Here is a 15768-nt window from a genome sequence, read left to right as displayed (position 1 = left end):
GAAAACAAAATGACTAAAATATTCAATAAAAGAAATATGATAAAGGGAGTGGGCGGCCAAGTAGGTCAGTTTTACTTATTAAGCTACACATAAATTCAATGCCCAAATATTATTGATTTAGTATGCTGTAATCTTAATATAAAATGCTTGCTTTGAAACACGAAGATATTTACATAAAGGAAAATATTTTAAATATTCACTGTAAATTTTACATTATCTTTTTTTTTCGGGTGGGGGGGGGGTGTCAAAAGGCTTTCAGTTAAAAAAAACAACATTATTTTCTAGTAGTTCTACCGAGTGTCATTTCGTCTCTATATCACGTGACCAATGTGGGTGTGACATAGTCTATACCACATGACCAATGTGGGTGTAACATAGTCTATACTACATGACCAATGTTGGTGTGACATAGTCTATACTACATTACTGTAAAAAAAAAAAAAAAAATCTCAACTTTTTCACTTCAGTGTCTTATATTCCCCCTTGGGATGTCCTACTGACCTAGAGAGGCGTGGTACGTTGAGCCGGGGACTGGGTCAAGCCACATTCGAACCCGAATAGAAAAAAAATGTTTTCTTTGCATGAGAATCATTACATGTCAAGCAATTTCCATAATGTTATGTCGCAATGATAAATCGTTGTAGTGTTAGTTGTTTTTTTTTCAAAGTAGTTTTAACCAGTGGCGTCACTAGGAGGAGCACTTCGGGGGCCAATTTTGAGTTTGTGTTTCCACACTAACTGTCTTTGTAACCTTGTTATCTTACATTTTGATATATGTAATAGCTATTGAAAAATTGTCATAATCAACGAACTTTTAACATAAAAGGGACAATTATTTGATAGTAATTTAACCATCAATTAGTGTAGATATTATCTCAATCTTTTGGTTCAACAAATCAATGGGTAATATGTTTTGGGAGGAGGGGATGACACCAAAAGCTGACCGCATCGGGTGACACCCACCCTAGTGACGCCATTGGTTTTAGTGTTTAATTGATTTCAGTAAATTACCAGTAGAGCTTAAGTTCATTTTAAATATAAAACACATAATCAAAGTAAAAGCTAACTTTTATTATTTTTATTTTATAGAAATACATGGCTAAGGCAGCATACCATATCTTTAACAGGCGATAGGTAAATAAATGCATTTTAAAATCATTTCAATCTATACCACCGACTTCACAGCAAAGTAGTTTAGCGTAATACATGAAAATATCACTTTCCAATAATATAATGGCAGTAATAAAATATACGCAAATAAAACATAGGTTCTACTCCACAAAAACCTTATTGTTCGTGAAGACAGAGGTCCTACCAAATGAGTAGTACTCTGTAGGAAAATGTTGTCAGGTAAGACATCCCACAAAATGGCGTGGAGCTGTTAGTGATTGACACTTGGATGTACATGAACACTAGGCCGATATTAGTGACCGTAATGCTCTTCTGTAATCGGAAGACACTTATAAAGCATGAGGAGGACACTTTTTTAGCGTTCTAAGCCACGACATCATACTAATTGAATGCTACATGCTTCTCAACCAGGGACTTTTTTTTTAGCGTTCTAAGCCACATCATACTAATTGAATGCTACATGCTTCTCAACAAGGGACCCCTTTAGCGTTCTAAGCCACATCATACGAATTGAACGCTGCATGCTTGTCAACCAGAGTCTTATTAGCGTTCGTTCTAAACTACATCATACGAATTGAACGCTGCAAGCTTGTTGACCAGGCTGTAAGTAACAAAGGCTTAAATGAAAAAATTCCTTTGAGATCAAAGCTATTTGTCGTCATACATAGACACTGCTTCTGAGTTCTTCATTACAACCATTGAAAACCTGAAAACATAAATTAAATAGGCTCCATTACAATAAATAGGTTAAAGAAACAAGGTACGAGTAACTGCAAAAACAATGATCAGAACACAGCAGGACTTCAATGCTAAGATCATGTTTACATGCAAGTCGTTGCTTCGGCTTTATAAAGTCATGATATTAGCCTTAATTGTTGTGCATATAAAGCCTGACCTAGAACATTCATTACAAAACATACTACGCTATCTATTATTAAGTCCTTAAGAGTGAATGTGGTATCTATGTTTCACAATATACTCTGTGATATATTCAAACTAGTCATGTGGTATGAGCTTCGAACTGTAGTCTCGATGGTAGAGGGTTTGAACCTCTCCCGCTCTGACTCCCTTCCGTCCTGCATGATTGGGGTAAGATGTAATAATCTTCGTTTGTGAACGAACGTCTGGATCTACAAGTTAAGTCAAACGCTTTTCTAATCTTCTCTAACTACAATAGAATTCAAAAACCAATATCAATTTTAAAATGCAGCTATGCAGCTAAAAAAGAAGATCTATACCTATTTATTATTCTTCTTTGTATTTACCAATTTTTTTTCAAAGAAGATTTTTTATTTAAAGAACGAACTAAATATTTAGTCACAACACGGTTGCACACATAATGTTTTAAATGCCTACATCCAGACTTACTTTTTCTGACACCCCGTAGTTTATTGTCCGTGCACCCATTGGCACTCTTCTCTTCAAGAAAACATCTTTGATCAACATGCTGTAGATGACTGGCTGCTGTTTTTTTTCATGGTAAGAAGGATCATCCTCGGAGTAGGTCTCATACTTGAGAGCAACTAGTCCAGAAACTTGAGTTAAAGCCCTTAAAAGGCTTACTTTACCAGACCCGACCTGAGGGCTGTTCAAAACATGACAAAGAGATTGTATAAACCAGGAGCCATCTTCTCGACGCCAGGAAGCATAACCTGTTGTGAGGTAAAGACAGTTTAACATGAATGTATTTCACTGACACAAGTAGTTTGGAAATAGCATGTTCTCCAAAGCAGGTTAACCTACACATTTAGATTTAGTTCGTACAATCCCTCCACTCCTCACTTAGCCACATTTAGGAAAAGTTTATCTAGTAATAAGTACAAATGTTTACATTTAACTAATCAAACGTGAATATTTACCAGGAGGTGTCGCGTACATCACAAGACAATCTTCGTACAATGAGGGCGGGGGGACTGGTAGTTGAGGAGAACTAAACTGGGGTAAAATATCTTGTTGATTAGGTTTTGTTCCATTGTAGGTTTCAGGTTTGGAATCCGTTTCATCTTTGCCATTTTTCATCACTAAGCTGTCGTTAGTAAGAAGGTATCCATTGTTTGAACCGCAAGAGACGCTTGAAGATGAGGTGGTCCTTAGACTGATTTGCAAGTCTTTGAGTAAAGGAATCTCTGTTCCGTGATCAAGCTTTTCACCCCTACAAGCCTATTTCAAAACACAGAATATGTTACAAGTAAAGTTAAAGTAACGAAAAATCAACACATTCTTTTATTAAACGCTTTTATATAACTTCACTGGTCTGTCAAATCTGGTTTGAAACATTGTTTGTAATTTATTTTTTTTAAGGCAGAAGTAGGATTTGAACCAACGCTATATGCTACTACAGCCAATGAGACAATAAATAGCAATAATTTTTTAATTTTTCTTAGGATACCTCAGCTTTTTTAGCTTTTGACTTCACTTATGTACTTTAATTTATGCCAGCCTTCGGTAGTTACTTATTATAGGCATACTGTAAACCAATTTATTATAGTTTATGCAAACTGGTATGAAATGGGTTGGGTATATTAGCATAAATGATCAGTATAACTAATAAAAAATGAATAAAATTTATTTTTTTTTTAAACACACTTTTATTTTGGCGCACTAAAGAAGAAAAAGTATATTTTGTATTTTGTAAATTGTATTTTAAAGAATATTGAAGAGCACAGAGTACAGAAAAAGCGGGGCATTAATTTTCTTTATTGAGGTAGAGCTATCAATAATTTTTTGGGATCTTGATATTTTTTAAGCTTTTCCAATTGTTGCAGATTTTTTCTTTTGTTATTTAGTTGTCGTCAATGAAGCTCAGATTAGCGCCCTTGCCATTGCTTAGCTGATCGTCTAAATCAACAATACAATTTCTTTTCTTTTTTTTTGCTATTGCACTCTTCAAACAGAGAATAAAAACTAATTACTTACTAGACCAGTGTTTCCCAAACTGTGTTTCGCGGAACACTAGGGTTCCCCTAGAATAGGTGTTCCACGAACTACTGGAATAATTAACTAGTAGGCCACCACGTGAATTAATCTCTCTAAAATAAATAAGCAAGTGTTCCGTTAAATTACTCACGTGCAAAGTGTTTCGTTAATGCAAAAATTTTGGAAACACTGTACTAGACTAATATGTATAAAATCGATCTAAATTCTGAAAGAGGTGGAAGCAATGACATTCCTTTCATAAATACCTGAAAGAAGAACAAACGAGGCTTGTCTTTCAGACTGGGGCAGTTCCAGTTATTGAAAGTATCGATGATAAATTTAGTTTTCACAGGCAATCCATCGACCCCAAAAATGACGTCATTTCTCTCCATTTTTTTATTGAAAGTGCCGCCTCTCTCAAACCACATGACGTCACCATGGGACATAACTACACAGACAAAACAATCTGCATCAGCGTGCTCATAGTCTATGGCGGCTGAAAGAAACGAAACAAATAAAAATATTTTAAATTAATTCAATTTTTTGCAGTGTGTTTGTGATGTAGACATCATTGAGACGAACAGTTGTTCAAATCCGCATTTTGAATATTTCATTTAATTTATGCAAAGAAAACGAAACAATAATAATAATAATATTTAATGGGATTTTAGAACATGATCTCTCCAAGAGCACATACTCATATGGCCGTTGACAGAAAAACAAACTTATCCAAACTATTAAATTTGATTTTTTTTTTTAAAAAGAAGCTTTTTTTATATAATTATTACGCTCAAAAAACATAAATGAATCTAAAAAGTAAAATTCAAAGTAGCCAATCTTAGCTGATACCACCTTAAAAGTTCAAAAATATTCAGTACTTGTCGACCGGCGGCGTAGAATACGCCGCTATTTTCCAGGGCCGGCCTTAGGCCACTGCAACCTATGCGACCGCAGTGGGCCCCGCACTTTCATAGGACCCGCGCTAATTCAAGGTGTATAAATTGTTATATTACATCATTTTATAACTTAAAACAGATTTCCCGCGCCCTCCTGTCGATTTACCAGGAGCTCCTGGAAATCTCCTGAAATTGCAAAATATACGAAAAAGTCCTTAAAAAATACGGAAATATATAGACGAAAATTGTCATTTTGGGGTGTCATTCAATATGGAAAAAGTCAATCCTACGCGCGATAAATAAAAACGGCATTATGAATTAGCCGTAATTATGTAATCTGGTGAAAGAAGCTTCTCGCGCCTCAAACTAATGAAGAATTACTTGAGGTCAACAATTCTCAAAGATAGATAGAAACTTTTGGTAATTCTTGCTATTGAGCGTGATCTATGTAGGAAACAGAATTATTATGATAAACTGTATGACTTCGCTACACGCAAGGCTCGTAAAGTAATTCTGTACGTAGTAAAGAATGAATAAAATGCATAGACGAATTTATTTTCTAATACAAACTCTTAAATTTCACTTACTATCCGCTACCCTACCCAAACTTGGCCCCGCGAAATCCGTTTCGCATAGGGCCCCACCATGATTAAGTCCGGCCCTTCTATTTAGTGACGGGTGAATATACATAATAGATTACTTGTTCTCGTTCCGTGTTTTCTTGGTCACAATGGTTAAGTCCGGCGCTGCTATTTAGTGTTTGTAAAATGTTTGTTTGTAAAATGTTTTACATGTTTCGTATGTTCCTTCAGAGTTGAAGATAGTTTACTTCCTAGTCGAAACCTCCCTCAGGGCGAAGGGGAATGGGAGCAGGCAGGGTTTGAACCCGGGACTATCGATAAATCCAATCGACAGTCCAGCGCGCAAACCGCACGACCAGGCAGCCATCCGTAGTGACGGGTGAATACAACTTGTTCTCCCCCCTCCTGTTTTTTCGTGGGGGTAACTCTATCCGCAAAAAATAAAAGAGTGACCTTTCCTTTACTTCTTCTTCTTGTCCAAACTCTTGAGCCATGAAGAGAATTATATATATACGAGCCGACCCGCAGCGTAGCATACGCGCTAGTTAGTGACGGGTGAACACTTCCTGAAAGACACAGTTATCCCAATGGGGTGGGTAGTTGAGCGACGTAGAGAACTATATATACAGAGAAGATTACTTGGTCTCCCCCTGTTATGAAAATTATATACTGTATCGGTGGTCGTTCTTATGTTTACAGGTGCTTGTAACTCGTCCGTAAGAATGTGTTCACGAAATGTGGGTTGTGTAGTCATTCAGTGTATTAAAGTTATACTAAGCGGACATGGTTTTCGACTCTGTTCATAACACCCCCCTCCCAAAACCTTTTTTTTTTCTGAACCGCGCTCTGTCGCCACGAAAGGTACGTGGGGTAACTCTAGCTCGACTTGCAAAAATAAAAGAAGTATCTTTCCATGACTTTTTTATCGAGGGTTAGAGAGTCGGAGTACGTGCGTCTTGTCCCGGGTGGTTGAGTGACGAAGAGAATTATATATACAGCTAGATTCAATGTTTGGTCCAATCAAACTTCCTAGTCGTGTATTGTGTGGTCCCTGCAGACAGGATGCTTGGGAAGGAATGTTCAGATAGTAGAAAACTCAACTCCCATGGTCAATGAAATGTCATAGCAAAGATATCTGGGTTTTTTTTTCTAAAAATGTAAAGTTACGTTATGATAACAAATGAAGCCAACTTTTAGCTATCTATTAGACGAAGAAATAAAAGGTCTTACCAGAAGTTAATACGCAAGTCATTTGTGTTGATGTTAAATTATTTTCCATCAAAACATCAAACCCTATTCCCGTCAAAGTTTCTTCTAGTGCTGCTGCATCCCGTTCTGTGCCAGACCTTTTCTCGAACTGTTTAGGTTCATGAAATACTTCGTTGTTGATAATGACAGCTAGTCCTCTCTTTGAGGAAGTGAACGAATAGGCATCGTCGTCATCCTGTTTCTTTATCTGGTTCAACGTACTGGGTCCCGCAGCATTGAGTGCAGTTTTCACGGGAACAAACTCTAGCGTCTCAGTTGATGGACTTGTTGGCGATAACGAACTGTGAACACAAAACAAAATCTAAGGCCCTAGTCTCACGCACTACTCTGCTTTCAAACTAAAAGAAAAAAAAAACAGTGAAAATTAAGGCGCAAAGCTTGATTCTTTCATAAAGGTGTTTTTTCCCTTGTTGTTATCGTATTTAAATAAAGTACTAAATTAAGTGTTTCTAACCCTTACACTTATCTAGTATAGGTGTTCATAAGCTCTCAAAGTAGTAATATGCACACCAGAAGATTAGATAGAGACAAACTTTGATCAACCTTCTTAGATAACGTACAACAGATGCATACTTCCTAGTACGTTTGGGGACATATTTCATATACTAAATTACGTCACATATAATCAATAGGATAAAAGGTGCAACAATTAAAATTATCTATGTTTAGTTGGCCTAATCCTTATATTTGTATCAATGATACACTGTAATACAAAGTTAGAAATTTTCGATATAGTATTACATTAATAGATCTAGTGGGTTTTATAAACGTTATTTGAATGAAACCTTTACACTTAACATCAAAAACATACCTTGGCGAACAGAAGAAACGTTTCAGCTTATTCTTTATATTCTTACGAAAACCATCAAGTTCTGTATCAAAACAATGACATATATTAATGTGATAGAACATTAAAAAATATCCATCAATCGGTCTTTTACCTAGCTAGCTATATGATTGTATGTATGTCTGTCTGGCTACTTATTTAAAATATATACTATTGGATTACTTACCATCTTTTGTTTTGCATGACTTCATTATAGGTGAAACATCATCTTGGAAACTTCCCATTGTCACTATTAATATTGTGGTTTATATTCTGTTTATATCTGTGAAGACTTTATCTGGAAGGAAATGAAGGAAACAATCACAGCCTTCATATTCAAACGTATTTATAATAGAGTTTGTACCACAAAATCAAAAGCTTCTTTTGACAGATGCACAACTTCCTGGTGATATTTGGAAGTAGTTTACTATATTGTACAAGGAACATTGACAAAAGCTTGTACCAACATTTCACACATGAATGTAGATTGTAACTTTTTTTTTCTATTAAAAGCAAGCTGTACCAAAGTACAATCACATTTTTTTTCCAAGTTAAATCTTTAGTTGGCAATGACGTCTACTCTGAGAGTTACTTAAAGTCAGCTAGAAGTTATTTTCGCATTTCACCCACCTAAGTATAACCATTTCACAGAGCATAACCTGCAAGATGGTGTTGAACAACTGAAAAGTCCTGCACGCGACTTTTTCACAGTGCTCAGCAGCAAAAATCTGGCTAGATGAAGAGGATTAAAAACGTGGGCTAGATAAAGAGGAATCAAAACGCTGGCTAGATAAAGAGGATTCAAAACGTTGGATGAAGAGGATTCAAAACGTTGGATAAAGAGGAATCATAACGTTGGATAAAGAGGATTCAAAACGTTGGCTACATGAAGAGGAATCAAAACGCTGGCTAGATAAAGAGGATTCAAAACGTTGGATGAAGAGGATTCAAAACGTTGGATAGATGAAGAGGATTCAAAACGTTGGATAGATGAAGAGGATTCAAAACGTTGGCTAGATGAAGAGGATTCAAAACGTTGGATAGATGAAGAGGATTCAAAACGTTGGATAGATAAAGAGGATTCAAAACGTTGGATAGATGAAGAGGATTCAAAACGTTGGATGAAGAGGATTCAAAACGTTGGATAGATGAAGAGGATTCAAAACGTTGGATAGATAAAGAGGATTCAAAACGTTGGATAGATGAAGAGGATTCAAAACGTTGGATGAAGAGGATTCAAAACGTTGGATAGATGAAGAGGATTCAAAACGTTGGATAGATGAAGAGGATTCAAAATTTTGGATGAAGAGGATTCAAAACGTTGACTAGATAAAGAGTAATCAAAACGTTGGCTAGATGAAGAGGAATCAAAACGTTGGCTAGATAAAGAGTAATCAAAACGTTGGCAAGATAAAGAGTAATCAAAACGTTGGCTAGTTGAAGAGGAATCAAAACGTTGGCTAGATGAAGAGGAATCAAAACGTTGGCTAGATAAAGAGTAATCAAAACGTTGGCTAGATAAAGAGGAATCAAAACGTTGGCTAGATAAACAGGAATCAAAACATTGGCTACATGAAGAGGAATCAAAACGTTGGTTAGTTGAAGAGGAATCAAAACGTTGGCTAGATAAAGAGGAATCAAAACGTTGGCTAGATAAAGAGGAATAAAAAAGCTGACTAAATGAAGAGGAATAAAAACAAATCTGGCTAGATGAAGAGCGCTAGTTAAATGTATTATTTACAACCTATTAAATTTAGTTCATTTAATTCAGATGATCTATGTGATAAACTGTGTTTCCGAAAAGGTTCAGTACAGTTCTAAACCCTGAAACCATTCATAGATTTTTTGCATATAAAAGTAGTAGCCTAGATTATGAATACGGCTTCTAAATTACGACATCTAAGATCCATTAGAATGAGCATTGATGCATTTGGCAAACTAAGTACGCAATGACACAGTCATAGATATATATATTACACAAGAAAGAAAGTCCATATTCATTTCATAAGTTCAGTGGACAGTTTTATAGCTAGTTTTTTTTTTAATTTACTATACCTCTACTCCTTCTCCGAAAGAGTAATCGATCAAAAAGTTCGATAATAAACGTTTGCATGTGTGTGTGTGTGTGTCAATCAATGAGTAAGAAGTTATTTTCTATGGTGATTTGATTTTATTCGAGTCCATGACTTATTTGTGTGGTTAACATCATGCCTGAGGAATTATACAAATGTAAATTTTGATACTCGATAAAGAAACTCATCACACTAATTAATAGGTAACCAGTTTCAAAGGTGGTTTCTTCCCGATTAGTTGTTTAAAAAAAAAAAGAAATATCAAGAAGATATTATGTTGAAAACAAGTGATGCACGACGTGATCCGTATTAAAAATTGTGATATTTATAGCTAAAAATGTTCTGATTAAATCTTCTCTCGTTCTCTCTCTCTCTCTCTCTGTCTTCTAACATCTTTCTATTGTAACATCTCTCTCTTTTAACATATCTCTTGTCTCTTACTTTCTCCGTCTTCTAGTAGGGCCTATCTTTTTACTCTAACATCACTCTCTTCTAAGAGATATTTTCAGAGGTCTAAAAGTCAAGTAAGAATCCCCCATTCATACCTTGCTATCTATGGGGCAGATGATGTAAAGGCCATCTGTTTCTGTGCTCAACGGTTAACGAGGGTGCCATGTGGCCATCACAACGACCAACAGCCTTTACTTTATCCCCATTTAATGTCTGGTACTCTGAGGCGCCCTAAAGATCCCGAAATTATAAATACCAGAATTCGAATATGGGACCCCTCAGTTCGGAAGCCAAGCGCCTTACCACTCAGCCACCGCGCCTCTAACATCGTTCTATGCTGACATTTTATAACATATATTATAATTTTTTAAACAAAAAAATATTCTTGAAATAGTTTCGAATCTCATGTAGCTTTTGCAGTCGAATTTTTATTTTTTGTTTAAAAAAAAAAGGGGGGGGGGGGAGATATACGCACCGAGACTTAGTGACGTCTCTGCTGTCCTTTGCAGCAGTGTTTCTCAAACTTTTGCCGGTGGCGTTCCCCCCCCCCCCCCCCCGAATAATTTAGTTTGCGCCACCCCTTAGCTAGCTGATGACCTTTGGAAGCGCTGTGGGCTTTTAGAATTAAAAAAAAAGACATAATTATAACACAATCTTCCAGCTTTAGGCCCTAATTTGCATAAATATTTACAATGTGTTTAAAATCCATATTTAGATCTACATATTAACTGTTTATTGGTATTTCGTAGATAATTTTAAAGTGTTTTGTGAGGAGCAGAATAGTTTCCACTCCATCCAGAGCCTCATCCAGCAAAGGGGCCTAGGGGAGCGCTGTAAGCTCCGCCAACGGGGTCCGGGCGTTTTCTTGCGTTCTGAGCTTCATAAGACATTATTTCTCCTAGTAAGAATAGCAAAGTCAGTAACATATGGTCAAAGTAAAACAAAGTCAGTAACATATGGTCAAAGTAAAACAAAGTCAGTAACATATGGTCAAAGTAAAACAAAGTCAGTAACATATGGTCAAAGTAAAACAAAGAATGGGACAGGCGGATATCTTATCTTATCGTATCTTATATAATACAGACGTGACTTCAAAAAAGAAGATGATTATGTCCTACGCGTCATGCATCTAGTCATGCATGTTAACCAATGTCTGTCAAGTCACTGGTTTTCCCGGCTGGCTCAGGCAACCCATTCCATGCTCTAATAGCACTGCTGTCAGGCCACTTCATGCCTAGGCCTACGAAGTAAGGTAGTTTAGAGAGAAAGAGTAGAATGTTCATGTGCCCTGTCTAGATCTAGTCAATGTGTAAAAAAAGAAACGGTTACTGTCTTAAATTTAAAATATTTGTTTATGGAGAAGTTTTGTCAGTGAGGACTTTGTTTAGTGAACTAAGAACAAAACAGAGTAAAACCATGATAAAATGTTTTTTGTTTTTTTTTAATTCAAATATCAGACCACCAAATAACAGAAAAAAAGTTGTTCATGTTGCTATATAATTTACTTACATTTGCGGCTGAAATCCGACAATCAAATATCAAAGGATGTTCGTACTGTTTCGAGCGTGAAAACAGAATGTCCCAGAAAGATCCGGCTGTTAGTTATGACTACTGCACTTGAATAACTAGGCCTTGTTACGAGATAAACTAGAGATTGTATCGTGACCACGTGTTGGAAACTAAATACGTGGGTTGATTGCGGGGTTTTACTTTTCATTGGCCGAGCCTTATTTAAAATCCGGTAATTCCCACTTGCTATAATCATGTGATAGAAAGATCCATTGATTTTGTTTGCCCTGTTAGTCAACTAGAGAACATCTAAGTCCTTCTGTACCAGATTTATGACAAAGTCCTTTATACATACAAAATAAAGCTGCGAAATATTGTCATATTGCTCGTTAAAAATAAAATGAGTGTGTTAAATAAAATATTACTTGTGAAGTGGGAAAAAAAACTGAAACTTAACGGAATTTTCTAGATCTATATGTCTTGAGGTCATTTTTATAGGATGTTTTGAAACTAAAATACTCTATTAAAATTCATCCGAATCGAGCCTTTAAAACAAGAGATGATCATGTGATGAATTATTTAAAAAATATGTAGCACACTGGCAACACACTTCTTCGATTCCAACATCACATAAGGTTAACCAGTGTCAAATAACAAAGAAAAACCGGTTTCTGTAACTGTGAAATACATCTAGAGTTCTCGGAATGTTAATGACACAAGACAGTGCTTATCTATCTCAGAATGTTAATGACACAAGACAGTGCTTATCTATCTCAGAATGTTAATGACACAAGACAGTGCTTATCTATCTCAGAATGTTAATGACACAAGACAGTGCTTATCTATCTCAGAATGTTAATGACACAAGACAGTGCTTATCTATCTCAGAATGTTAATGACACAAGACAGTGCTTATCTATCTCAGAATGTTAATGACACAAGACAGTGCTTATCTATCTCAGAATGTTAATGACACAAGACAGTGCTTATCTATCTCAGAATGTTAATGACACAAGACAGTGCTTATCTATCTCAGAATGTTAATGACACAAGACAGTGCTTATCTATCTCAGAATGTTAATGACACAAGACAGTGCTTATCTAGTTTATCAACTTCAGCTGCATGTACTCATCATGGTACATGCTTCAGAGTCATGAATCTATCCTCTATATCTGCACACTAGTAAATCGATCAATAGGCTACGTTGCTTTATTAAAGTTTCTGAATTGTAAATTCAGACTTGAAGTGGAAATATTTTTAATGTGTTTATTATACAGAGTCAATAGTATTTCAAATATAAACTATAACAAGCAAAATTTTAAACAAATCTTTTTTTTTTTTTAATTTATCTAAAGGGGAATTACTTCGCCTTTAAAACAATATCTATCAATAATATACAAGCTATTTCCCTTATTCGATATAAAAATAATAATCAATTACCAATAATTAATTGACTAATTGGGTATTTTGTTTATTGATGTAAGTTTTGTTAGGTACAATAAATAATTGTTTAAAGTTTAAACTTGATAGTAGAATGCGCAAGAGAGAAATACGTCAACAACTATTTAAGTGAACTAAACCCAACAAATTAAGCCATATCTGTGAATACTGAAGAATTACTTTCCCTTGGTGGTATCAAACAAAATGATTAATTAACAGTAATTAATTGACTAATTGGTTACTTTTTTATTTGCGTTGAGACACCGCGCTTTAAGCTCAAGCTGATTAGATCTATTTATTGACGTGTCAGCTAAGATGGATTGGATTTGATGGCTATGAAACAACGTTTGAAACATTGAAGTTGGCTTCTTGACAGGTAGCAGACAATGTGTTCTAGTTTAGCTCATTTCTGTTTCAAACCAAAGATCTGGGGGGGGGGGGGTGAAGGGGAAACACAAGAAACAGTGAGTCTACAAATACAAGCGAAATGAATGAGTTTAGGTATACATGGAGAAATTATGACTGTATGAATGCAAGTTGAAACAAAAAATGTAGGATCTCAGGGAGAAAAGATGAGTTTAAGAATGCAGGGAGAAAAGATTTTAGGAATGAAGGGAAAATATATGAGTTTAAGAATGCAGGGAGAAAAGATGAAATTAAGAATGCAGGGAGAAAACATGAGTTTAAGAATGCAGGGAGAAAAGATGAGTTTAAGAATGCAGGGAGAAAAGATGAGTTTAAGAATGCAGGGAGAAAAGATGAGTTTAAGAATGCAGGGAGAAAAGATGAGTTTAAGAATGCAGGGAGAAAAGATTTTAGGAATGAAGGGAGAACATATAATTTTAAGAATGCAGGGAGAACAGATTTTAAGAATGCAGGGAGAAAAGATTTTAGGAATGAAGGGAGAAAAGATGAGTTTAAGAATGCAGGGAGAACAGATTTTAAGAATGCAGGGAGAAAAGATTTTAGAAATGAAGGGAGAAAAGATGAGTTTAAGAATGCAGGGAGAAAAGATGAGTTTAAGAATGCAGGGAGAACAGATTTTAAGAATGCAGGGAGAAAAGATTTTAGGAATGAAGGGAGAAAAGATGAATTTAAGAATGCAGGGAGAAATGATGAGTTTAAGAATACAGGGAGAAAAGATGAGTTTAGGAATGCAGAGAGAAAAGATGAGTTTAAGAATACAGGGAGAAAAGATGAGTTTAAGAATGCAGGAAGAAAAGATGAGTTTAAGAATATAGGGAGAAAAGATGAGTTTATAAATGCATGGAGAAAGGTTGAAAGTAGTTTTAATGAAAAAAAAAGATGAATGTTTGAGTACCTCAGAGTAAATTTTTATAAATGTAGTCAATGCGTTTTTTTTAAAAACTCCTATAAGACAATTGGCTCGTTGTTTTAAAATATGTCCAACATTATTTCATTTTTTAAATTTCTAGCCATATCGGGATCAAAACACAAAGCAAAGGTTATTGCCCATGAATAAATAATTGTACTGGTTAAAAAGCATAAAGGAGGTCGGGATACGGTAAAACCATGCTCTACCTAACAATACTTTATTTAAAAAACTGAAGCGTAGGCATGACTCCATAGTTTCATCCATCATTTTGATCTACATAGAAGGTGCTGATACAGACAATTCTTGTAAGTTTTGTTTGTTTGTTTTTTATTAATCATTTAGACTTTTTTTTTTTAAACATCACTGCGAATTTCAATTTGTCTGTAACAATGTATTTATTGTGTGTACTGACTCACCCCAAGTACCAAAATGACCAGTAAAGTTAAATATCAATACTTTTTAAGCATGACTAAAAACTTCTAACCTAGATTTGATTATTTCACCGTGTTTCACATTCCAGATAAAGATGTTAGTTCTAATAATAAAACTATTTGCTGTAAGATGCTGTGAAGTCGTAACTACTTGAGACTGTCCTCCCAGAGTGGTTAGTTTTAGGTATGTCAGTAAAAACAAGAAGTCTCTTTTATATGTTTGCAAATGTTGTGCTACTAAGGTAATGTCTACCCTAACAGCTGACCAACTCGTTTCTAAAGTGTTATGTTGTATCAGTTGTGGGTAATGCTGTTCCCCTCTTGTCTTGAAATCTTGATGTCGTATTAGCTTTGCATGGAAATATTGCAATAATAACGTGTAATCTCAGATTGTCAGCCAAATTTTTTGTCGCTTTATAAGATAATTGTAAAGTATAAATTAGATACTTTTCTTTTTTTAAAAAAATTACATATTTCAATACTTGTGAAAGAACATCCTGTAATATGCAAGTGGTTGAATGTAAAGAAATAATTTGTAATTGCAACTAACAGTAAGACTAAAACGTAATCGAATGTCCTGAGCAGTGTTAAGAAGTCAAGATAGAACAATATCAACCCAGCTCAATGGGTTACAGAACTTACTCCATACCTAAACTTCTGCCTTCAATATTATAAATTATGAACAACTTCCATTGTTATTAGTAACAAGTAACGCGTCTTATTTGACGTGACACATACCTTGTAACGCCTCCTTTTAGACGTGACACATACCTTGCAAACGCGTCTTATTTGACGTGACACATACCTTGTAACGCGTCTTATTTGACGTGGCACATATCTTTTTGAACGCGTCTTATTTGACGTGACACATATTTTGTAACGCGCCTTATTTGACGTGACACATATCTTG

General features: G+C 35.4%; 2 protein-coding genes across 2 annotated transcripts; one reads left to right on the top strand and one right to left on the bottom strand.

Moving 5' to 3' along the window:
- Positions 1 to 1050: 1050 nt before the first annotated feature.
- On the bottom strand, positions 1051 to 11808 carry LOC106054370 (caspase-3-like). Its single transcript, XM_013210202.2, has 8 exons — positions 11651 to 11808; positions 7807 to 7917; positions 7605 to 7665; positions 6755 to 7074; positions 4314 to 4543; positions 2991 to 3291; positions 2500 to 2783; positions 1051 to 1837 (listed from the first exon to the last, which is right to left on the bottom strand). Exons 2-8 carry the CDS (start codon positions 7862 to 7864, stop codon positions 1790 to 1792), a joined length of 1302 nt encoding a protein of 433 aa, XP_013065656.1. The 5' UTR covers positions 7865 to 7917; positions 11651 to 11808; the 3' UTR covers positions 1051 to 1789.
- A 965-nt stretch (positions 11809 to 12773) lies between these two features.
- Positions 12774 to 14400, top strand: LOC129924704 (FMRFamide-related neuropeptides-like). Its single transcript, XM_056021198.1, has 2 exons — positions 12774 to 12787; positions 13647 to 14400. The coding sequence occupies exons 1-2, from the start codon at positions 12774 to 12776 to the stop codon at positions 14398 to 14400; spliced, it is 768 nt and encodes a 255-aa protein (XP_055877173.1).
- Positions 14401 to 15768: the final 1368 nt, after the last annotated feature.

The sequence above is a fragment of the Biomphalaria glabrata genome, chromosome 2, assembly GCF_947242115.1.
Source record: "Biomphalaria glabrata chromosome 2, xgBioGlab47.1, whole genome shotgun sequence".
NCBI lineage: Eukaryota > Metazoa > Mollusca > Gastropoda > Planorbidae > Biomphalaria > Biomphalaria glabrata.
This window is presented reverse-complemented; position numbering and strand designations above follow the sequence as displayed.

Coding starts and splice junctions, on each gene's coding strand:
- LOC106054370 (XM_013210202.2), bottom strand. CDS start 7,864: ATGGGAAGTTTCCAAGATGATGTTTCACCTATAATGAAGTCATGCAAA. Junction 3,292..4,313: donor CTCGTTTGTTCTTCTTTCAG/GTATTTATGAAA, acceptor GTTTTGAAATAG/GCTTGTAGGGGTGAAAAGCT. Junction 1,838..2,499: donor ACTACGGGGTGTCAGAAAAA/GTAAGTCTGGAT, acceptor TTATGTTTTCAG/GTTTTCAATGGTTGTAATGA.